Raw genomic sequence first — 21916 nt, 5'->3', positions numbered from 1 at the left:
AGACAGCCAGCAGCGGGCTGGAGGTCACACCATCCCCAGGGGGCTTCCAGGGGCTCTCACACCATCCCCAGGGGGCTTCCAGGGGCTCTCGGGGGGGTGCAGGGGACTGTCCGGTGCCGGGCGGGCGGTCACACATCTAAAAGCAACCACCCCTCTCCAAGCAATGCCTGTCCCAATGCCTGTCCCAATACCTGCACCCTAGAAAGGCAATAGAGCAGATAAAGGGGGTAGCAGATAAAGGGGGTAGCAGATAAAGGGGGTAGCAGTCACAAACAGTTGCTCAGTCAGTAAAGAAGGATCACGTCCAGGAGATGCCGAGAGCCACAGACCTTCAGCTACTGTACGTCCGCCCAGCTGTTGCTTGTCGGCTCTCTTCAAGTGGAAAGACCAGGAAGTTCTCCTTTATGTCCATTGTGCTTTCCATTCATCACAGGACCAAAATTCTGCAGGACAAAAAATGACACGGCATGTCTCCACACAGCTCTGTGTTGTGCCAGGATGCTGTGCTGTGCTGTGCTGTGCTGTGCTGTGCTGTGCTGTGCTGTGCTGTGCTGTGCAGACTAGTTACATCTTCTTGAGCTTTCTCACTATGGCTTGCTTGCCTCCTCACACTCCCTCCCTCTCCCTCTCTCTCTATCCCTATCCGCTCCCATCCAGTCCTGTGATATCTCAGCCAATGAGATTCTTGGGTTTCACACACTGGCATTCTCTATGGAAACCTGTTTTCATCTGGGGATAGAGGGAGGGAGTGAGAGAGAGAGAGAGAGAGAGGGTTAGAGAGAGAGAGGGTTAGAGAGAGAGAGAGAGAGAGAGAGAGAGAGGGTGAGTATGAGGGAGAGAGAGAGAGACAGACAGAGAGAGGGTTAGAGAGAGAGAGAGAGACAGAGAGAGAGGGTTAGAGAGAGAGAGAGAGAGAGAGCGAGAGAGAGAGAGAGAAAGAGGGTGAGGATGAGGGAGAGAGAGAGAGAGAGAGAGAGAGAGGGTTAGAGAGAGAGAGAGACAGACAGAGAGAGGGTTAGAGAGAGAGAGAGAGAGAGAGAGAGAGAGAGAGAGGGGGTGAGTATGAGGGAGAGAGAGAGAGAGAGAGAGAGAGAGAGAGAGAGAGAGAGAGAGAGAGAGAGAGGGTGAGTATGAGGGAGGGACAGAGTGGGTAGAGAGGGGATGCTTTGGAGCAGCTGACAACACGATTACACCCCATGGTGCCACTATCAGCGCATGGGTTTTGTGTGGATGTCTGCAAATCAAGGAAAGCTGGATTGCCCGTTTGTCGATCAATGCAGGCTATTGTATTCAGGTTGACTGTGTTCTATTGTGTTCTAGTGATAGTAAAGGGAATCTGATTCAACGGGCTTTGTGAAAGTGGGGGGAAAATAAAATGTAATGCGGTCTGAGGTTTGTAGTACATAATAATAAATCTTGCGTAATAGTAACCCTATACAGTAACACATGCAGTTGGATAATCACTATTTCACATTGTAATCTAACATAGCTACTGGCTGTCAGACACATTTCAGACACTTTATTTTTTCTACAGCAACTGTTTCTGATACAGAGAAGCTGCTGCAGCTGAGACACATGGTCCTAAAGAGCCATTCCTACAGTGTTTGTTTCCAACTTCATTCAGCCTTTCTGGACGAAACTGTTCCCTACAGTATTCACCCTCCCAGCTCCCTGTCCTTATGAGAGAATTAAGGCTGGGATGAAAGCCGCTAAGAGCGGATTAAAAGGATAAGCCAGGAGATGCTTTTCGTGAGGACTTGATGCTAAAACACACCAAACGTTGCGTCTTAATTCACTTTGACCCAGGCAGACTACACAGCTGAGCAGACAGGGAGAGTACCTCTAGTCTAGATAGTGAGAAACAGAGAAGATGGGTTTTCCTCCAGGTCATTCTCTCAGCGTTTATATATAATAAAAAAAAAGATCAGACAAAACTGTGCATGCGTCAATATTATTGCATTATTAGATGTTGCAGTAAATCACCAGAGGACAAATGCTTTCCTACAGGGATCAATAAAGTATCATATTATTTTTATTACCTTTTCTAGCTTCCCTCGCTCAACTGGCAGTGCTGATTCCTACCTACCGTGCCTCGTTATAGTAGTGAGATTTATTATTATTAATATTAATAGTATTATTATTATTATTATTATTATTAATTATCATCATCATATTAGCAGTAATTCACAGTGGTCTTATTAATATTAAATCATATATAATAAGAGTGCTGAGTTGTAAGATTCTATTGAGGATGGATGTGAAAGTGGGCGACAAAAGGTTTTCAGCGGTAGGAAAAGGTCGTTTTGCAGAATTGTCTTTTGACATTGTGATGAATGTGGGGCTTGGAATAGAGGATGGAACAAACAATAGCCTTGAGGTTGTATAGAAATACCCAGAAGCTAGAAGAAACCTGAGATGATCTTCTCCTGTCTGTGCAAGCTGCCTGAGGCTCACTGAAACGTCCTCCACGGTGCAGTGAGTGCACCATGCACAGACTATGTCCTCCACGGTGCAGTGAGTGCACCATGCACAGACTATGTCCTCCACGGTGCAGTGAGTGCACCATGCACAGACTATGTCCTCCACGGTGCAGTGAGTGCACCATGCACAGACTATGTCCTCCACGGTGCAGTGAGTGCACCATGCACAGACTATGTCCTCCACGGTGCAGTGAGTGCACCATGCACAGACTATGTCCTCCACGGTGCAGTGAGTGCACCATGCACATGTCCTCCACGGTGCAGTGAGTGCACCATGCACAGACTATGTCCTCCACGGTGCAGTGAGTGCACCATGCACAGACTATGTCCTCCACGGTGCAGTGAGTGCACCATGCACAGACTATGTCCTCCACGGTGCAGTGAGTGCACCATGCACAGACAGGAGCATGACCCCATTGAGCTGATCCATCTGCAGCTACAGTAGTATGAGGAACAGCAATGATTGTGCTGAGAAAGCAATCTACTAATCAACATCATCATAAGTAGCAAATAGGGGCTATGGTTCCAACAATCAGAACTATCGCTTTAAGCATAAATGCATGCATGTCTTCTTCTGGGTAAAATAAGAAATAAAAAAAAATAGTGAGATGAGCAAGATGTTCAGGTTAATTCTTTCTCGAAGACGCTTTGTGTGTTGATCATCCAGATGCAAACTTAAACCAGCTACTGGTACAGGTGAGCTGCATTTTGCAACAAAGATGGGGAGGGGGGGGGGGAGTAGCAGTGAAAGTTAAGGACTGGGTTAGCAGACTGTAAGAGAGTATTGTTCACCCTCTCTGATCCTATTCAAGCCCTTCAATGCCATCTATTTTTAATGGGCTATCATTGTCCTTCCTCCATGTAGCTTATCCATCTCTGCTTATCACTAATAAAGAGGCCAATCCATTAAACATGATGACTATCTGCTCCCCGGTCTCATACCAGAGTGTGATGTACAGTACAGCCCACCAGGAGTAATTATCCCCAACGCGCGTCCTACAACTCATAGTGTTCTATGAGTTCTATCTACCAACCGCACCATAGCTGGTGCGGTTGGTGTTTAGCCTGATAAAGTGAAATAGGATTTAAGATGAATGTTAAACGAGTCCTCTGAATCTATCATACACCTGTAGCTGGACCAGACAAATTCTTTTGATTGAACTGGCCATAATCCCGTTTTAAAACTCGGGAGTGATGATATAAGCTGTGCAGCCGGCATCATTCAACGTGCAAAACATTCCTGGGATCCGTGGCCCTGCCCATGACTAAATATAGCCTCCTTTCCTCGGCAAAGCCATTGAGAAATCATGACTGCCATTCTCAAATCTCTGCTGGTTAATGTTGAATGGACTAGCGGCCAGGGCAGATGTGGTGGCCTTTCAGTGTTATCAGTAAATCCACAAAGCACGGGAGGATCAAGACGCAGAGACTCTATCTCACAAAAGCCACAGATAGAAGTTACTGAATGAATAAAATAACAAATACTATGAATAAAATAATTGCAATAGGAAACATGCTTGTAGATTTCTCATAAATACGGTAATCATGTAAAAGGATTGAGTTCTATTTTACAATGCTATAGAGTGCCATCATTCATTCACAGTTTTCTCCAACCCACAACCCCCCTCCCAAAAAAACAAAAAAAACATCACATTTCCGTACACTGACACAAGCTTTAACTGAACGATTCTAGTTATCTTTGTCCTGTATTTGGAATGACTTCATTCATGAAAGACCCTGTAGCCCAGAAGAAAACACCGTCTCAGCGAATGCAACTCAGTCACCATCTTGAGAGGCCACTTGGTGCTTTTTGTGAGGTAAATTTAGCTCTTCCTCCCCCGTTTTGTCTAATCACACTATGAAGCCAAAATAAAGGTGTGAGGAACAGTGTCAAATCTGTGCTGAAATGGGCCGTTACTAAAAATATTAGCCCACTTTGTGAACAGAGAGAGAGAGCTGCAGGAGAGAAGGATGCCAGGCGACAACACACCAGTGTAATAGATGTTCTAACCAGAGCTTATTCAGCTGCTTGTTCAGAGTCCAAAATAAAATAACTCATAAAATACTGATGCTGCAGTTTGTGAATAATTTAAAGTGACTTCTCTCTTTGACTTAGTGCAGTGCAATACAGTGGCTTAGTGCAATATGGAGGTAGGCTAACTGACGGTCCCTGTGCTATTCGGATGTTTATGTGTAATTGAATGTGGTGTGGTTATGTGTGTTATGTGTTTTCTTTTTTTACCAATAATCCACTCTCTTAACTCATGGAAGGGAAGGGAGACCATTCAAAGATGAATAAGCAGTGAATACTTACAGCACATAAACCCACCTGCAGTGGCAGCTACATGTCTTTCATGTAGCACTGGCACCCTCTAGTGGTCCAATGAGGTACTCCTGGCGCTGGAGTAGTACATACAGTCAGATGGAAGAGTGAATGCAGGCCAGGGGTCGGGAGGGCTGTGTTCCTGTGACTGTGATCCTCCTGGAAGCCAGAGAGGATCTTGAGAGAACATTATTATTAAGCAAAGCTAATAATGTTTCAGTAGAGCCAACCTTCATCAAAATTATTATTTACTTAGTGAACCATTATTTGACCAGGAAAGCCTCATTGAGGGACCTGGCCAAGAAACACCAGACATAATTATGGCAAAGAAAAAATAAAATAAAAGTTTTCAGCCATCATTAATCTAGATGACCAGAGTCAGAGCAGAGTCCATGGCATATACTGTTGATTGTTTTGACATTATAATGTACATTTTTATTTTATTGTACACTTATTGGGGGTTACGGTGGAGCAGTGGTAAGCGCTGTCGCCTCACAGCTCGAAGGTCCTGGGTTCGATTCTCACCTGGGACGCTGGAGTTGTGACCCCCCCATATCTTCAGTGCCCACTGCCCAGGTGGGCTATCTCGTCGAAAGGGCCTTTCTGTGTGGAGTTTGCATGTTCTCCCCGTACCCCCCAGGGGGTTCCTCCGTACATAACCCCCCACTAAAAACATGCAGAAGATCGTCATCCGACCAGTGACGACAACATCTGAAGTTGGTCCAATGAAGGTCCCCGGGGGCGCTGGAAAGAAATAGCGACCACTGATCCTGGCCTGCCCCCTGGAGGAAAGGACAAGCCTGGATGGGTCAAATGCAGAGGACATATTTCACCGGCCACCGTCAGCATGAGTGTGTGTGTAGTGGCCGCATGCATGTGTTGTAGTGTGTTCGTGTGACAATAAAAGACAGGCTGCCATCTGAAATCGTGTTTTTCATTGTCAAAAATTGAGTATGAAAGTGTCCAAACACGCGATTCATCAATCTTGTTCCCATGAGTAGTAGTAGTAGTCCTACTGGAGAGGAAGGGGAGAGGGCAGACAAACAGAACAATAAAATAGGCCTATTTTCTCATTCATTACATGGATTCAAACTGTCACTTAAGACACAATCCCACCCTTTGTGGATTTAATCAAACTAAGAAAAATAACAAGTATGTCATGGCGCTTGCTAGGTTTCTCCTACCTTATAATGTTGCTCTTCTGTGAGGTTCCTCACTCCTTTCAGCTCCACAAACACCTGGTAGTGAGGGTTGGAGGCGCCTATCCAATCTCCTGCAATACCACGGTTAAGATTAATTAAGGCACAAAATGTACCCTAACTAATGCCATTCAGACATGAGTCACGTCACACAGCATCCAAGTGAAAATACTTTCTTGCTCGACTTGGCAAGTTCAATCTGTCACAGGCAACGATTCCAAATTCTGCTTTGACTCAGGGCTACAAGCTGTAAACCTTGGACAAATTGAAGTTAGAGAAAGCCCGTACGCAGGACTGGCTGCAGCACTGGCTTTCCTCAGAGCCCGGAGCAACAGCACCCCAGACAAACATCTGGCAACACCTGGGAGGAGAGATCGGTTTGACATTCACATGGGCAGACAGGAAAACAGACAGATATACACAATCAATCAATCAATTTTATATTTATATAGCGCCAAATCATAACAAGAGTCATCCCAAGGTGCTACACACAACATTGACAAGATGAGATGCATCATATTGTACCTGTACTGAAACTCGGTATTTGTAACACAATAAACACTAGTGTTGAATATAACTGACAGCTGGACAACCTGGAGCTTGAAAAGTTGTTTTGTCTGCTGTACTCTCTCTGGTTCAAACCCTTATTATTGTTATTGCATCACAGTAGCTCTCAGCACCCCCTTTCCCTGGTTTCTGAATCCAAGTACCTCCTTTACCAGACTACAACATTTTGCAGAAAACTGTAAGAGAAAACTATGGTGCAATGAATGAATGATAACCCACCTTTTGAAGAATATAACAGTACAAAATGAGAAATAAGGGCATTAATTGTACCAATTTCAAAGATTTATTTTAAAAATCAAAACTGCAAATGCAAATCAAATGCAGCTAATCAAACTCACTGGATACATGTAGATCTATACTTCATTTGTCATGGGAAACTGCTCTATAAGCCAGATAATATGTAAAACTTACTGCTGTTGGCATTTGAAGAATCACAACTCCAAGCCTGAAGGCTTAGTTTGCACACACAATCAGACCGTGAAACGGGCGGGGGCCGATTTAAAAATCTAAATCTAAATTCTAATGCAGCTAATTAAACTCGCTGGATACATGTAGATCTATACTTAATTTGTGATGGGGAACTGAAATGTAAAATGTACTGCTGTTGACGTTTGATGGAAAACTTTCTCGAGCTTTTATTTTGAAGGCAAAATCACAAAACCGGAAGTGGTTTAGTGGAAATGGCTGAACTGCTGCTCAAATAACAGATAAGTAGTTTGCAGAGCTATGTAAGGGGAGTAAAATAAAACACGAAAAGTCCAACGAAAAGGTCTTGTCCTGGGCCGCACAACATCTAAGAAGTCCCTCTTGCTGGCTTCTGGCTCTGGATCAGTCCACAGAAACACCGTCACAGGCTCTCTTCTTCAAAACCTGCACAAAGAACCAGAGAGACAGTTAGAACTCTTGAAGTGGGTCTGTGCATGAAGTTTCATCCAGCCAGTGAATAGACAAATGCTCACCTGTTTCATTTCCAGCGTGACGTCTGATCACGAAAGAGGACAGCCAGTTATCTAGTGCACATGCAATGCAATTCATAAACACACAACCAAATGTCATTCTCGATGCATCAGTGTACAGTTTTGGACTAACCTGCCCAGTAAGATGAGGGCAGCATGGACAGTCCATCGACAGAAACACCGTGCAGCAGCTCAGCCAGCCAGGGCACTTCAGCTGGGTCATCAACCAAAACCTCCTCTGGGTGGTCCACACACAGCTCAACCTCTGGGTGGTCCACACACAGCTCAACCTCTGGGTGGTCCACACACAGCTCAACCTCTGGCACACACAACAACATGAATACAGAAATGCAGAGCAGTGTAAATGTTTGTTTTTCAGTCAAAGTCACCAAAAGCTGAAATCAAATAAGTTAAAAATAATTCCTTCATATTTTTTCTGCTTTCAATTATGTGCCAAATTAACGAGGCTGATTTCACCCAAACATGGGGTTTAGCAGCCTAAATCTCTCTGTAAGTTTTCAATGTGATTCTACTACTACATTGTCTTATATTGTAAACTGCTTTGGCAATATTATACATTTTGGCGGTGGGGGGTTAAAAGGGGGGGGGGGAGGGGTGGCTGGCTCGGATCAGGTCCATTTTCGAACTCAGCCTTCATTTTGATGTCAACTACACACCTGTTTCATGACTGCATCTTGCATGGTTTTGACGCTATCACATTTGCAAAATCTGTCCACAGACATAAACACCTCACAAAGCGCTCAAAACAGGTTCTGTGGTAGTTCCCGCTACACTAGGTGTCTCTAGGACCACATTTGGCCATGATCTCACACACACACACACACACACACACACACACACAATCTCTCTCTCTCTCTCTCTCAAGCTGAAAACTGGTAAAAAAAAGAAGACCCTTGTTTAACCCAGGTTAGAGACATGGAAGATTTCTCCAATATGACTTTGAATCTTCAGAAAGCACAGAACCTCTGACACCTCTGAATGTTGTCTCTTCCTCCTCCTCTCTGACACCTCTGAATGTTGTCTCTTCCTCCTCCTCTTTAGGCCAGGCCCTTGGCTTGGCTGTGGGAGTTGCCAATGCAACGCTGCAGTCAGACAGAGAGGACGTGTGGCTGGGGCAGGTACTGCACAGTCTCTGTTTCAGGTCAGCCGGGTCACAGATGTAAGCCTCCTTGTAGAAGCGACAGGCTACAGAGACAGAGACAAACAGACAAAGAGAGCGTGGGACTGTCATGATGTCATGATGTCATGATGTCATGATGGAAGACATTGGATTAATCGTCCCATTATTCAGTCCTCATGATTTTTTCAAATGGCCCAGGATATTTTAAATCTTTTTTTTGCCATGTTAGAATAAAGGCATTTTAATTACACCAACTCAGTGTGCCTTGGATTCTGTTTGAAGTCAACCTGCATTTTTTACATTTTACCAAGATACCCCTCATGCAAGGATTCTCTTCACAAAATGAAATAAGCACAGCACAACACCCGAAATATCCAAAGAGCACCTGTAAGTGATCACTACAAGGACCCAGCATCGCTTCCACTCCATTGTCTGCAGGCCCAGGATAAGTCTCTGATGATGTTTGGCGAATACTTAACCCTGATTTAAAATGGTAGCATATATTGAATGTATGAAGAGTCCTCACAGACAGAACAGTCACAATACTGGAGCCTAATTGGACAACACAACCATCTCTTCTAATGGGAAAAGTCAGTTCAAATGCTACAAAGTCAAGACCAATCAAGACCAACTCCAGTTGTGATGTGTTGACTGAAGTTAGTCTGAAACAGCCTTTGAAAAAGGATTTTTGAAAAAGCAATAAGCTGCAATACAACCATTTATACAAAATCATATTCTAACAGTGCTTAGTGAAAAGTTGACTTCCTGTTATAGGATAGGGCTGGTTTACATCAATGCTCTGGTGGAAATAATTGATTATCCGACTTTTCTTTTGTTTTATTCAAGATTGTGTTTTCGAATTCGACAGTAGCAAGGCTGGCAGCTGTGTGGTACATTAACAAGATTCCCACACAATGTTACACTAAAGATGTGCAAGTAAATATAGTACGAGTTTTTGAGCCTGATTAGGCTACTCAAGTTGAGGTTTTACAACTGATCATGTAACAGCTGCACAAGTTCTATATTAAATGTACAATAATACTTTATATCTAGCACAGGAAAGGCCTACACAAGGGGAGCAGGACTGCTTACCGTGCATCTCCTCCAGCTGTCCGATGTGGCCAGCTGTGTCTCTGGTGTTGATGTGCAGCCGGTGACTGTCTCTGAGGTGCTGCAGGATGTGTTTGGAGTGGAAGGCAGAGGGAGTGAAGTAGAGCAGCTTAGGCAGACACAGCGAGCCCACCACATGGATGTCAAACCTCCTGCCCTGCAGAGTGAGAGGGAGGGAGAGAGAGAGAGAAAGACAGACAGATGGAACACGCAAAGCCCATGGCGCCACTCTCCCTATAGCCCCCTTCCCCTCGCCCCCCCCCACCACCCATATCCCCCGAGCCACTCCGCATACCCCTCAAATCCTGACTCTCTACCACCTTCCTATCCCTATGCCCCCCCCCAAACACACACACACACACACACACACAACCCATTAGGGATGGGCATCGAATTTCCGAATAATCGTTGTTATTATCAAGGTCGACTTTTATTATTGAAATTCGAAATTCGAAAAAAAAAAAAAAAAAAAAAATTTTTATTTTTTTTGAGTGAAATGTTGCATTGTCTCCCCTGATTCTAAGTATAGTCAAATCGCTTGGTTTGAGCAAGTAAAACAATTTTTATAAGCATTTTAAGCAAGGTTTATGGAAAAATTAATGGCAGATGAAATCCCATGAAGAGGGAGAGGGGGTGACTTTGGCACCCCTTTGGCACTCAGACCTGAGCCTACTAAATATTTAATGAACCACTCATGATTGTCAAAACTGTTTTTTATTTTCGAAAATGTCAATGTCATGTAACATGTTCTTTACTTCAGTGGTGCAATGCTTGTTTGAGCTAAAAATCCACAGCAGAAGCTTTTTATATTAATTAATAAAGCCGTAGACTTAGAATCAGGGGAGACAATGCAACATTTCACTCACAAAAAAAAAAAAAAAAAAAAAAAAAAATTTTTTTAACATTTTTTTATTTATTTTCGAAATTCGAATTAAATTCGAATTTGGCCAGCGAATTTCGAATAGTATTTTTGCTAGAAATGCCCATCCCTACAACCCATACCCCCCTAGCCATTAATCCTACCCACCCCTCGAATTCTGTCTCTTTAGCACCTTCCTATTCCTAGCTACGGCCATTTCCCCACTAAACTCAAGTCCATGACTGAGTGAGTGAGTGAGTGAGTGAGTGAGTGAGTGACTGTCCTAACTTTTCCATCGCCTGACCCCGGCGGGGCCACAGGCCGTGGGCATACCAAACTTTCTAGTTGTGTACACAGTTATGTCAAGTCAAGTCAAGTTTATTTATATAGCCCTAATTCACAAGCATGTCTCAGAGGGCTTCACAGAAAGTATGTCTAGCTAATTCTAGCTGACACAACAGTAACAAGAATATACAGAATAAAGATAACATTTGAACAATTGATAATATAGAAAATATAGAAATGAAGAGAGAGCAGAGGAGAGAGCAGGGGGAATGTGAGAGAGTGATGGGGTGGGGAGGGAATGGGAGATGTTGGAGGGTATAGGAGGTGGGGAAGGAGCAAGAGGAGAGAGCAGGAGAGGGGAAGGGGGGTGTGTGGGGGAGAAGAGAGCAGGGGGAGGGAGGAGGTGGGGAGAGAATGATAAATATAGACGCACATCTTGCAAACGGACATATGTCAATTTCTTAGCAACCAAACTATGCCTAATTTAATTGGCTGCAAGCCTTTAGTAGTGAGTCCTTTTGCCAAATAAGCACATGTTCACATATAGAGCTTATGGGTGCCTTGCTTTAGGGAAGAGTGGGTGCCATGCTTTGAATAGTGGCGAAATACTAAGAGCATGGGTGCCATGCTTTAAATAGTGGCGAAATATTGGAGGGGATAGAGTGGGTGCCATGCTTTGGAGTAGAATGTGTACTATGCTTTAGAGTAGTGGGGGAAGGGGGGAAGAGGAAGAAACACCGGGAAGAGGAGAAAGCAGGAGAGTGGAGGAGGGAGGGAGAGCGGGGGGATGCGAGGGAGGAGAGGGGGGAGGTGGGGAGAAAATAGGAAATGTGTAGGAGGAGAGAACAGAGGAGGAGAGATGAGGGTGCAGGGGAGGGAGAGCCAGGGTAGAGGTAGGGTCTAGGGTTGGGGGAGGGGAGGGAGTAGGATACGGGCCCGGATTAGGGCGAGGGTGGGGAGAAAATGGGAAATGTGGAGGAGGAGAGAACAGAGAAGGAGAGGTGGGAGGGTGCAGGGGAGGGAGAGCAGGGGGAATGTCTCTGCACAATCGTTGTTGTTGCTGTTGTTGTTTTGTGTGCGTGCGTGCGTGTGTGTGCGTGCGTGCGTGCGTGTGTGTGTGTGTGTGTGCATGTGTGTGTGTGTGTGTGTGTGTGTGTGCATGTGCGTGTGTGTGGTTGTTACTTGGAGCTGACCTGGAAAGTGAAGCGGTCTACATTGGTCCAGGAAAAATCATATAACAGACATTGCTGTCCTTCCACCTCCTTAACAGACATCAAAACAATTCACATGTCATATATGAATGCAACATCATACTATTTGTTCATATATGTAAACTCTGAAAATGTTACGATACCATAAGCAAGTTCCAAAAAGCTAAATTTCCATCTACTTGTCAAACTTTTCAAGAACCAGTGTGTAGGTATGCTGAAACTTTAGATGCTCAAATACATTCCACATTGTTGCCTACAGTACCTTTAGGTAAAAAAGGCTGGCACAGTGTAAAAGACCCACCTCATAAATCTGTACTCCTTTCAATGCCACACCAAGAAGGACTGAACTCTTCAGCTCCTTTTTCTCCCACACATGAACGACAGAGGAAGGAGAACATTAGATAGAGCCTGCAACATGTCTGAGACGAGAGAAGTTGTAGTCTGGACTTTGACCTGTTAACCCCGGTAGCAAAAAAGGTCATTTATTTTCACTGGAATTCCAAACAAGTGACACAATGGCATAATGTATATGACTATTTTGGTCATGGGTTTCATACGCTTTATGTAATGAAACATCTAAAGGTGTGACAACCATCCCAGCACCCTCCTAGCCCCGTCTTGCAGGAGCCTGGTGTTGGGGTCGTTAGGCTGATTGGGTGCACCTGGATTGGGTTTAAGAAGGCCTTCATACATTGTCTCTCTCCTTCCTCACCGATGTGTGTTGTCGAGATATTTTCCCAGTTTCAGTTAATGAATTATTGTTTGAATTTTTACTTTGGTGTATGACTCCCCTCACATTTTACAACCAGTAAGTAACACAAACTATATAAGAAAGAACAAAAGGTACATCAGTGAGGCGGGCAGAGACTAATGGTCTGACAGGACCAGGAGAGTGGGAGGGTCATCACAAAAGACAGGACCAGGAGAGTGGGAGGGTCATCACAAAAGACAGGACCAGGAGAGAGGGAGGGTCATCACAAAAGACAGGACCAGGAGAGTGGGAGGGTCATCACAAAAGCTAAAGTCTTATCAGATGGGGGACCCTGGGACAAAATCTTATCAAATGGGGGTCACTGGTCTAATTTGTCTCTGTTACAATGGCCCTGGAACAATGGTGCCAGGACAACCACCTCTCTCTGAACGTCTCCAAGACCAAGGAGATCATTGTGGACTACAGGAGAGGGGGGGGCACACACCCCCCAATCACCATCAACGGCACAGTGGTGGAAAGGGTGGACAGCTTCAAGTACCTGGGAGTCAACATCCACCAGGACCTGACCTGGGCCGGCCACACCGCCACTGTTGTCAAAAAGGCCCAACAGCGAATACACGGACTCAGGCGCCTGAAGAAGTTTGGGCTAAGGAAAGAAATCCTCAGGGACTTCTACAGAGGCACCATTGAAAGCCTGCTGACTGGCTGCTTCACCGCCTGGTACGGGAACTGTACCACCATGGACCGCAGGGCGCTACGGAGGGTGAGGCGCGCGGCCCAGCACGTAACAGGAGACGAGTTGCCAGAACTGCACGAACTGTATAACCAGCGGTGCCTCAGGAGGTCCCTGAAGATCATCAAAGACACAAACCATCCCCACAACAGCCTGTTCTCCCGGCTACCCTCAGGGAGGAGATACAGGGTTCCAAAAACACGCACAAATCGCTTGAGGAACAGTTTCTTCCCGCAGGCCACGAGACTCCTAAATATGCACAAATAGTGCAGTAGTCGTACCGCAGTACCGTACTGCAGCTGCTACTATTACGGATGCCTAACGTTTAATTGTAAATTTAAGTGTATGTTTAATAAGGTGCCTAACGTTTAATTGTAAATTTAAGTGTATGTTTAATAAGGTACATGCTATTTGCACATGTATGTATAAAACGTCGAATTTGGAATGTCTGAACACGTCTAACGTATGCACATGACATGTGCACCTATGTGCAATGAATATGCCACTGTCGTATAAGCCACCGACTTGTCTTATTGCTTATAAGATGCCTATTTCTTATTGCCTTATTGCTGTCTTATTGCTTATTGATGCCTATTTCTTATTGCCTATTACTTATTGCTGTTGCCTATTTGTACTATGTCGTAAACGGAGTCCACTGCACAAGAATTTCACACGTGGTACTTGTACCATGGAGTGACAATAAAAATCTTGAATCTTGAATCTTGAATCTTATTGGGGGTCCTTGCCGTGACAAAGTTTGAGAAATAGGTGTAGGAGACAGCTACAAACAGGCTCACAGGTCATGTTGACCATCTTCCTCATGTAACCTCTTGGGTTACATGGAGGCTTCCTCTGGTTAAGCAGCATGGAGCCCTCTGACCTGCTGCCTCATGCTGTAGAAGGTGACCTCTGACCTGCTGTCTCATGCTGTAGAAGGTGACCGGTCCGTCCAGCACACTGCTGGCCTCTTTTATAAAGTGCAGGATGGCTTGGCTGCGTGACACACCTCTCAGCTCGCTGTGCAACACCGGACTGTGCTGCAGCAGGTAGCCTCGCCCTCGACGCTCTATCAGCTAGGCCGTGCGCGCGCACACACACACACACACACGCACGCACGCGCGCACACACACACGCATACACACGCACGCACGCAGGCAGGCACACACGCACACACACACACATTACTTTTCCATTCATCAAATGTATGGAGACATTTTCAAATGTCACTAATGAGGACACAGAAACTTATACAATGACAAATCAATGTAAACTGGACAAAAGGTTTGGAAACTTGTGTTTGGATGATCATATCTCTGCTGTTACTGTGTCCTCTGCATTGCATCTTATCTTATATGAAAGTCTGTTCATTTCCCTTCATGCTGTCTCATTTGTAAGGATCCTGCATTTGTGAGATGTCCGGCGGTGTATCCTCCTGTTGGTATTGACTCTATTGTTTTGAGTTGTTTGGTGGATTGGATGATTGAACTCTATCAGAACAAACAAGGCATAATTAGCAATTTTACACTTTATCCATAATTGAACAGTCAGGAACCTCAGTAGCTGGTGGAAGAACCATACGCAGCCTCAACAGCCTCGCACCTCCTCATGCTGGTCACCAGCATGGTCACATGATGTGGTATGGGGTTTGGTTGCAGGTCCCCTTGCTGATGGACAGCTCCTTGAAAACTGTAACAACACGTGTCGATATCGGCAGGGCAAGTTGTTACTTTTGACTTTGGCGCTACTGGCATAATCAGCTGTGCTGCTCAGCCCACAAATGCAGGATCCTTACAAATGAGACAGCGTTGCGAAGGGAAATGAACAGGCTTCCATATAAGATGCAATACTGAGGATACAGTAACATCAGAGATACAGTATGATCATCCACACACAAGTTTCCAAACTTTTTGTGTCAAGTTTATATAGGCTACAGGCAGGGGTGAAAGTGGTTTGAATTTCTTACAGGAACTATACTACCCCAACCTTCATCGTTTCATATTGTCCTCCTCCCGCCCCCAGCTTCATGCATCCCTGAACACACACATCCATTTTTTGAATGCCTGTAGCCTATGGTGTAGAAATTAGAAACACTTGACAATATGTAGGCTATAGTGAATTATTTAGGCCTGTTTAAACATTACAACAACAGACTATCCTATGTGGACTATCATGTGTGATTTCAACTCTCCTTTTTGACCAAAACATTTACCACACATTGAACAATTAAATTGTTTCTCTCCTGTGTGAACTATTATGAATAACCGCGGTAGGCTACATTGTATGCTTTGGTGCGATGTAGGATTTTGTCTTTCAATAATAATATCCTCATTGCAGCCTTGCTGTAGTTGTTGGTGTTGTTGCGGTTATTTGACTTTCTGACCACCGCCTCAGTGCTTATTATGAGGCCAGAATAACAGATGCCATTGGGAAGGCTAACCATTGGCTTTATTGATTGTGTATGATTCAACTTTGTATCTATGATTTTATATTATTGCATGTTTTTGTAGATTGTTGGGACTTCACTGGCCTGGAACAAACTGCTGGACTGGGGGGAATGAATAGCTGTGCCAAAAAAAGAAGAAGCTAGGCCTATGTGCTGTAGCCTATTGTATTTTTAATTTTATATTTTTTTATATTTTTCATTTGCAAGTTCAACTGTCAGCTGAGCTCTGTTATTGAAGCTTTGGCTAAAGCCCGAATTTTACAATGATGTTTTGAAATAAATATGTTTAAAAATCATTTGTGTGTTAAAAGCTTGTGCTACGTTTTCATTAGCGTTAATGTATTACAGTAATTTATTTTCAATGTCCGCGCAAGAGCAATTTGGTTAGGCCTAGTAAAATCGCTGGGCTGGGCGCAGTGTTTGTGGTGTGGGAAATGTGTTAAAAGCTTGTATTACGTTTTCAATAGCGTTAATACACTAAGGAAGGTATGTGACCATCATTCATTTCAATGTCCGCTCTCAAGAGCAATTCAGTTGGTTCATGAAATCGCTGGGCTGCGTGCTGTGCAGTGGTTGTGGTGTGGGAGATTCGAGCTGTCAAAAGAGGACAAAAGACTTGCTCCTGGCCAATCCCGGCGCTTGACTGCTGCGTAGGCGGGCACAGGGCGTGATTTTGGCTTAACCTATGTGGGTTTCGAAATAACGCAGTATGGACAGACAGCCGAGCAGCAGCGCAATCGGATTTTGATTGACAACAGCTGCGTGTCTTCCAGGAACGCCGTTCAGGCACAGAATTTCTGTGGGCCGGACGGTTCCCGGCCCACTTTTACTTTCACCAGTGGGAACTACACTCGCGCAATCCTGGTGGAACTGTTTTTGTTTGCGGAGCGGAGGCAAGCCGCAAGCGAGACTAGACTTGACACAGCCCAGTGCAGGCAGCAGCAGCAGCAGCGGCATTCAGGAGCTGCATGCTGGAAGCGCAAATCAGCCTACACACACAGCACGGATTAAAAACCACTGACAGCCAGGTCTAAAACAGTTCTAACAACAATTTAGAAGCAATTTATGAGAGAGACTGTTGTTTATTAGTAATGACATAACGTCAGCCATGCATTTCCTTGTTGGAAATTATGGATCGACTGCACTCTGCAACAATCGGATTTTGATTGACAGGCAGCTGGATGTCTTCCCCCAACGGCGTTCAGGCACCGAAAGTCTTACCGGAACTGCGCACCGGACGGTTCCGGCCCACTTTCACCAGTGGCTACAGCAAAGACAGACACACTGAGGCTTTGTTATTTGAATTAGGTTGATTTGATGTGGTTAGTTTCCCCTCAGCTTTTCGACATAGTTTGTTTTAGTTCACATTTATATTTAAAAAAAAATTACTTGTCGAGGTGAAGCAGAATATGCATGAAACAATGTGTTAATGTAATAGTAAGTTGATAAACTCATTCAGAGACATACAACTCTCCCTCTCTCCCACTATCTTCACACTAGGGATGTTCATCAATTATCGAAAATCGATAATTGATCGTTAACTCATTGAGTGCCAGCCACTTTTGGAGAACGGACGCTCCCAGTGCCAGAGTTTTCAGAGCGTTTTCAGTGATTTCTCGAGGCCCACAGAATATTGTGTGATATTACTATGTAAACACCGAACACGCACAAAGAACGAACTGGCTCTATTGTATCGTCAGCAAAAAAAAGTTTATTGATACCATTTTCCGTTCTTTAGTTATGAGCCGGAGAAGATAGGTCGTTTTGAGCAAATACAGGCGTTTCAAATTATTAGCTGAGATATTCCGCCTTTTGTGAAATGCAGCATTTCAAGCACATTCACTGAGTCTGAAGATAATATTTTCTGATGTAGTGACGTGGTGTAGTTGTGTGATGCCCTGCGTGCCCCACCCCCCTCTCCCCCCCTCCCCTCCTCAGCTGCAAACTCCTCCCCACACTACACAGCCTCACGCACCCACTCTATTTTCGGAGTGCTCCGTTTGTGTGTGCCGGGCGGCTCCCAGCGCAATAGGGAAGAGCCAAACCGGACTGCTGAATGGTTTGGCGTCGGGAGCTGCTTTTCTGGTGGCTAATCGTGTGGAGAAACTATACAGACAGACAGACAGAGACAGAGGGGCTCAGTTGTGTGCGCGGATTGACTCCTGTTCGCAGCCAATGTCAGCTCCAGACAGAGCAATCTATATGGCTCTGGCTGCAGCATGCATCGGTTTCTCTTTGATCACGGCTTTTTCCTCCTGTTTCTCAGGACCTGTCTCTAATCTGGAGAGCACTGTCGCCACCTAATGGGTTTGTAAAATAGGTTATAGACCTCCAATAGCTACAATATTTGTACAGGAGATGCAGAAGGCTTTGATCGACGTCCCACCGTCAAAAAACGCATTGGACGTCGAAAGACGTCCTTGGCACTCTACGTCACTATTTAATTGGACGTCGAAAGACGTCCATGGCACTCAATGAGTTAAGGATTGGAATCGATCCTGTGGCATTTGGATCGATTTTTTAATTATTAATTATTATTATTTTTATTTTTTTTGGACTAGGTTTGGGTGGAATTCGTTCCTCCTCGCCCCACTCCATTGCACAGCCGACTAACGTGAGGTGGAGCTTCATATAGTCTCTAGTTTTCTGGCTGGGCACGGGCCTTTGTGCCAACAAAACTGTTTTAAACATGGGAAATTCACACCGGCATGCGCCGGGGACAGCAGTGTTGGAGAGGAGACACATTGAAATAAAGAGTTCATTGAGAGAACACGTTGTCTTTCGTATTTTCTGCCATAGGCATTCATTCAAAAAAAAAAAAATGAATTGAAAGTATTAATAGATAATCGATAATTGATCGTTAATTTTCACCAATTATCGATTTTGGAAAATTTTCAAAATGAACATCCCTACTTCACACACTCGCATTTTTCTTTTTTTTACCCAAGAGGGGAAGTAATCTTCAGGGAGAAAGTAATGTCTATATTTTCCCTTCTCTCCTTTCTTTTCTCCCCCTTCACCCTTCTCCTCCTCTCCCTCCACTCTCTGCTCCAGATCTCCCAGGTCAGCTTGCAGAGCGATGGCTGCCAGCTGGAAGAACAGCGCCTCCTGCTGGCGGCTCTGAGAGCGCAGCACCTTCTGTCTCAGCTCCGTGTAGTACAGCTGCCGCAGTCTGCCCCTCCTCCAACAACCAGACAGCACAGCAAATTCACACAATTAAAAATCCAGAAGGCTGGTCTTCTCATTATCGATAATTACAAAGAAAAACTGGTAGGATTAGAAAGTGCACTTACATAATTAGCCGCCCACTCTCTACATAATGCTGCACTCTCAGAAATAAGATGAATGGGCCCTGGAATATATAGCATAAACAGTTTAGTTTAGTTTATTTGTTTGACAATTCAATTTAAAAGGACAATAGAGTTAAAAGAGAACACTGCTAAAAAAACACATTAGCCTATTCCCTATTGTCTAGTCGAGGAAAGTCCAATTAATATTTGAAAACACAAACAGCTCTCCCAAAGCCAGAAACCACATACAAGACTTGATTTACATTAAGAACTAAAAGCAAAATAATAAACTCCCCAGTAAACAATGAAGAGACTGATTTTGTCTGCCCAATGGATTTTAACTTTGAGCTTATTCCCAGCCAGGTCTACAACAGAACATCAGAATGACCCCTTATATGCTCCCATATGGTTCTATAGATGCTCATAATGAGAATAACATTGGATTTATTAAACGTCGAATATTATTCCCATTTAATACATGCCAATCATTGACTGTATAAAGAATAGGTCAGTGATGCCATGTGCAAGACATGATCAGTGTGTGTCCGTACAAGAGTTCACATGCGACAAAGTAAACCTTGTGAAACTAGGAAAACACAACTTCAGAGGAAATGACTCACCATCAAGGATCCTCTCCTCCATTCCTTACCAAAGTACTTCCTCAGCTTTTGCTCCAAATCAAGAAAGAGATATTCATTATCTGTTTAGGGGGAAAAGGTGCACTGAAAGAACACAACAGGGTAATGGAGTGAAAAACATGGTGACATATGACTTTTAACCACGAATTAGTACTCATGAAAGCCAATTAACTTGTATTTTTCATTCATATGGGGGCTGATAGGAGTCACATTTTAAATAGGCTAAAGGTGAACTAACTAACTAACTTTTCCTTGCCGCCACCACCAACTCTCCCTCAGTTTCAGCATTCCACACTAAATTAAGTCAAAACATTTTCTACTTACCCCCCCATACAGAGTAAATCCCACACGCGCGCGCGCACACACACACACACACACACACACACACACACACACACACACACACACACACACACACACACACACACACACACACACACACACACACACACACACACACACACACACACACACACACACACACACACACACACACACACACACACAAACCTCTGAGAATGGCCAGGCCAAAGAGATGCAGCTCCCCGACTCCGAGCTGCTCCGACACACGATTCAAGACTTCTTGGCCTCTGGCTTTCACCTAACACACACACACACACACACACACACACACACACACAAACCCTTACATAATTGTGTAACACTAATGCTAAATGCTAACTATGCTGACAACGCGTCTATGACGAGACCTCACCTGAATGTATTGTAAAGTTTTGATTTGGGATAAAACACCCAGTAGTACACACTTACCCCAACAGCACAGTCCAGGTGCTGCTTGTCGGGTAGAAGGACGCTCACTTCTCGTTTCTGCTTCATCGTCAGGAGCGTGGAGGTCTGTCACAACACGTCCTCTCTCCCTCTATCTTCTTCACCGTCCTCCCATGGGCCGGCCAAAACAACACGTCCTCTCTCACACTCCAGTATCTTCACCGTCCTCCCATGGGCACCACAGTGGGAATGACTGTTGCCCCTCCCTCTGGCAGTGATGCCCTGAGATCCCTAAGTCTAATAGTCTAGACTAGAGTAATATACTTACTGACTTCTGTGCTACAGACCAGCTACAGGACTAGTTGGCCAAGCTTTTTTGTCTTTGTTTCGTTTTCTATCTTGTCTTGGAACTGTTTTTACTCTGTTGTGCTCATTGCACTTGACTATTTCTTGTTGTTTTTTTACTTTTGTATTTTGCTAGTGCTTTTTACTCTTGTTTTGTATGTAATGTATAATGTGTCTGGACCCCAGGAAGACTAGTGGTTGTCTTGGCGGCAGCTAATATGGATCCTTTTAAATAAACAAATAAGGCCACATTGGCAGTGCCCTGGCCTGCTACTGTCAGTAGCTTTAAAAGCGTCAGTGGTCTCAGTTTAATGTAGCTGCCCTGTGCAAAGGATGTGTCATGGCTCATATACCCTGCTGGTCCACCCAGCCGGTGCGAAGCAATAATCGCGTAAGTGTAATTTGGAAAATCCTGGAGCGAAAAGTGTAAGATTAAGCACAGGTTATTTTTATGGTTTATTATGGTAATTCACGTTGAAAAAACTAGAAAAACATCGTCCTGGCACCCAGAAACTCAAATACTCCTTAAACGTCTGCTAGTCCGGCTGCACGGTCATTGACTTCCATTAAAACCGCCTTTTTGAGACCTCCAGGAAATTCTTACAAAATTAATGTATTTCATTTTTTTCAGCGGGCATCCTGTACCAAATACCTTGAAATTTGACCTTAATATCTAACCTTGGGGTTGATTGAACATTTGGTTGAGTTACAAGGCTTCAAAATCCATTGCATAGTTTTCCCATTGACTTCAATGTTAATTTTGCAAAAAAAAAAAAAAAAAAAATTCGACTCCCAGCCACTTTCCCCAAAAATAATTATTTTTATGATCTTACACCTCTCAGTTCGACTCAAGACATCAAATTTGTAGTTTCTATTGTGTTTGCCCCCCCCCCCC

At 44.3% G+C, this 21916-nt stretch overlaps 1 protein-coding gene across 1 annotated transcript; it reads right to left on the bottom strand.

Moving 5' to 3' along the window:
- Positions 1-24: 24 nt before the first annotated feature.
- LOC310774965 (FERM domain-containing protein 6-like) lies at positions 25-20784 on the bottom strand (the record flags this gene model as incomplete). The annotated part of the gene is made up of 13 exons (XM_083635054.1): positions 25-198; positions 5988-6076; positions 7659-7844; positions 8555-8731; positions 9759-9933; positions 12114-12182; positions 12433-12495; positions 14491-14649; positions 18963-19200; positions 19313-19371; positions 19930-20009; positions 20458-20548; positions 20719-20784. The coding sequence occupies 13 exons, from the start codon at positions 20782-20784 to the stop codon at positions 25-27; spliced, it is 1626 nt and encodes a 541-aa protein (XP_083491180.1).
- Positions 20785-21916: the final 1132 nt, after the last annotated feature.

Source organism: Poromitra crassiceps (genome assembly GCF_964638095.1).
Source record: "Poromitra crassiceps genome assembly, chromosome: 4".
NCBI classification, from domain to species: Eukaryota; Metazoa; Chordata; class Actinopteri; order Beryciformes; family Melamphaidae; genus Poromitra; species Poromitra crassiceps.
Note: the sequence above shows the minus strand (reverse complement) of the source record. Positions and strands in the feature narration are given on the sequence as shown.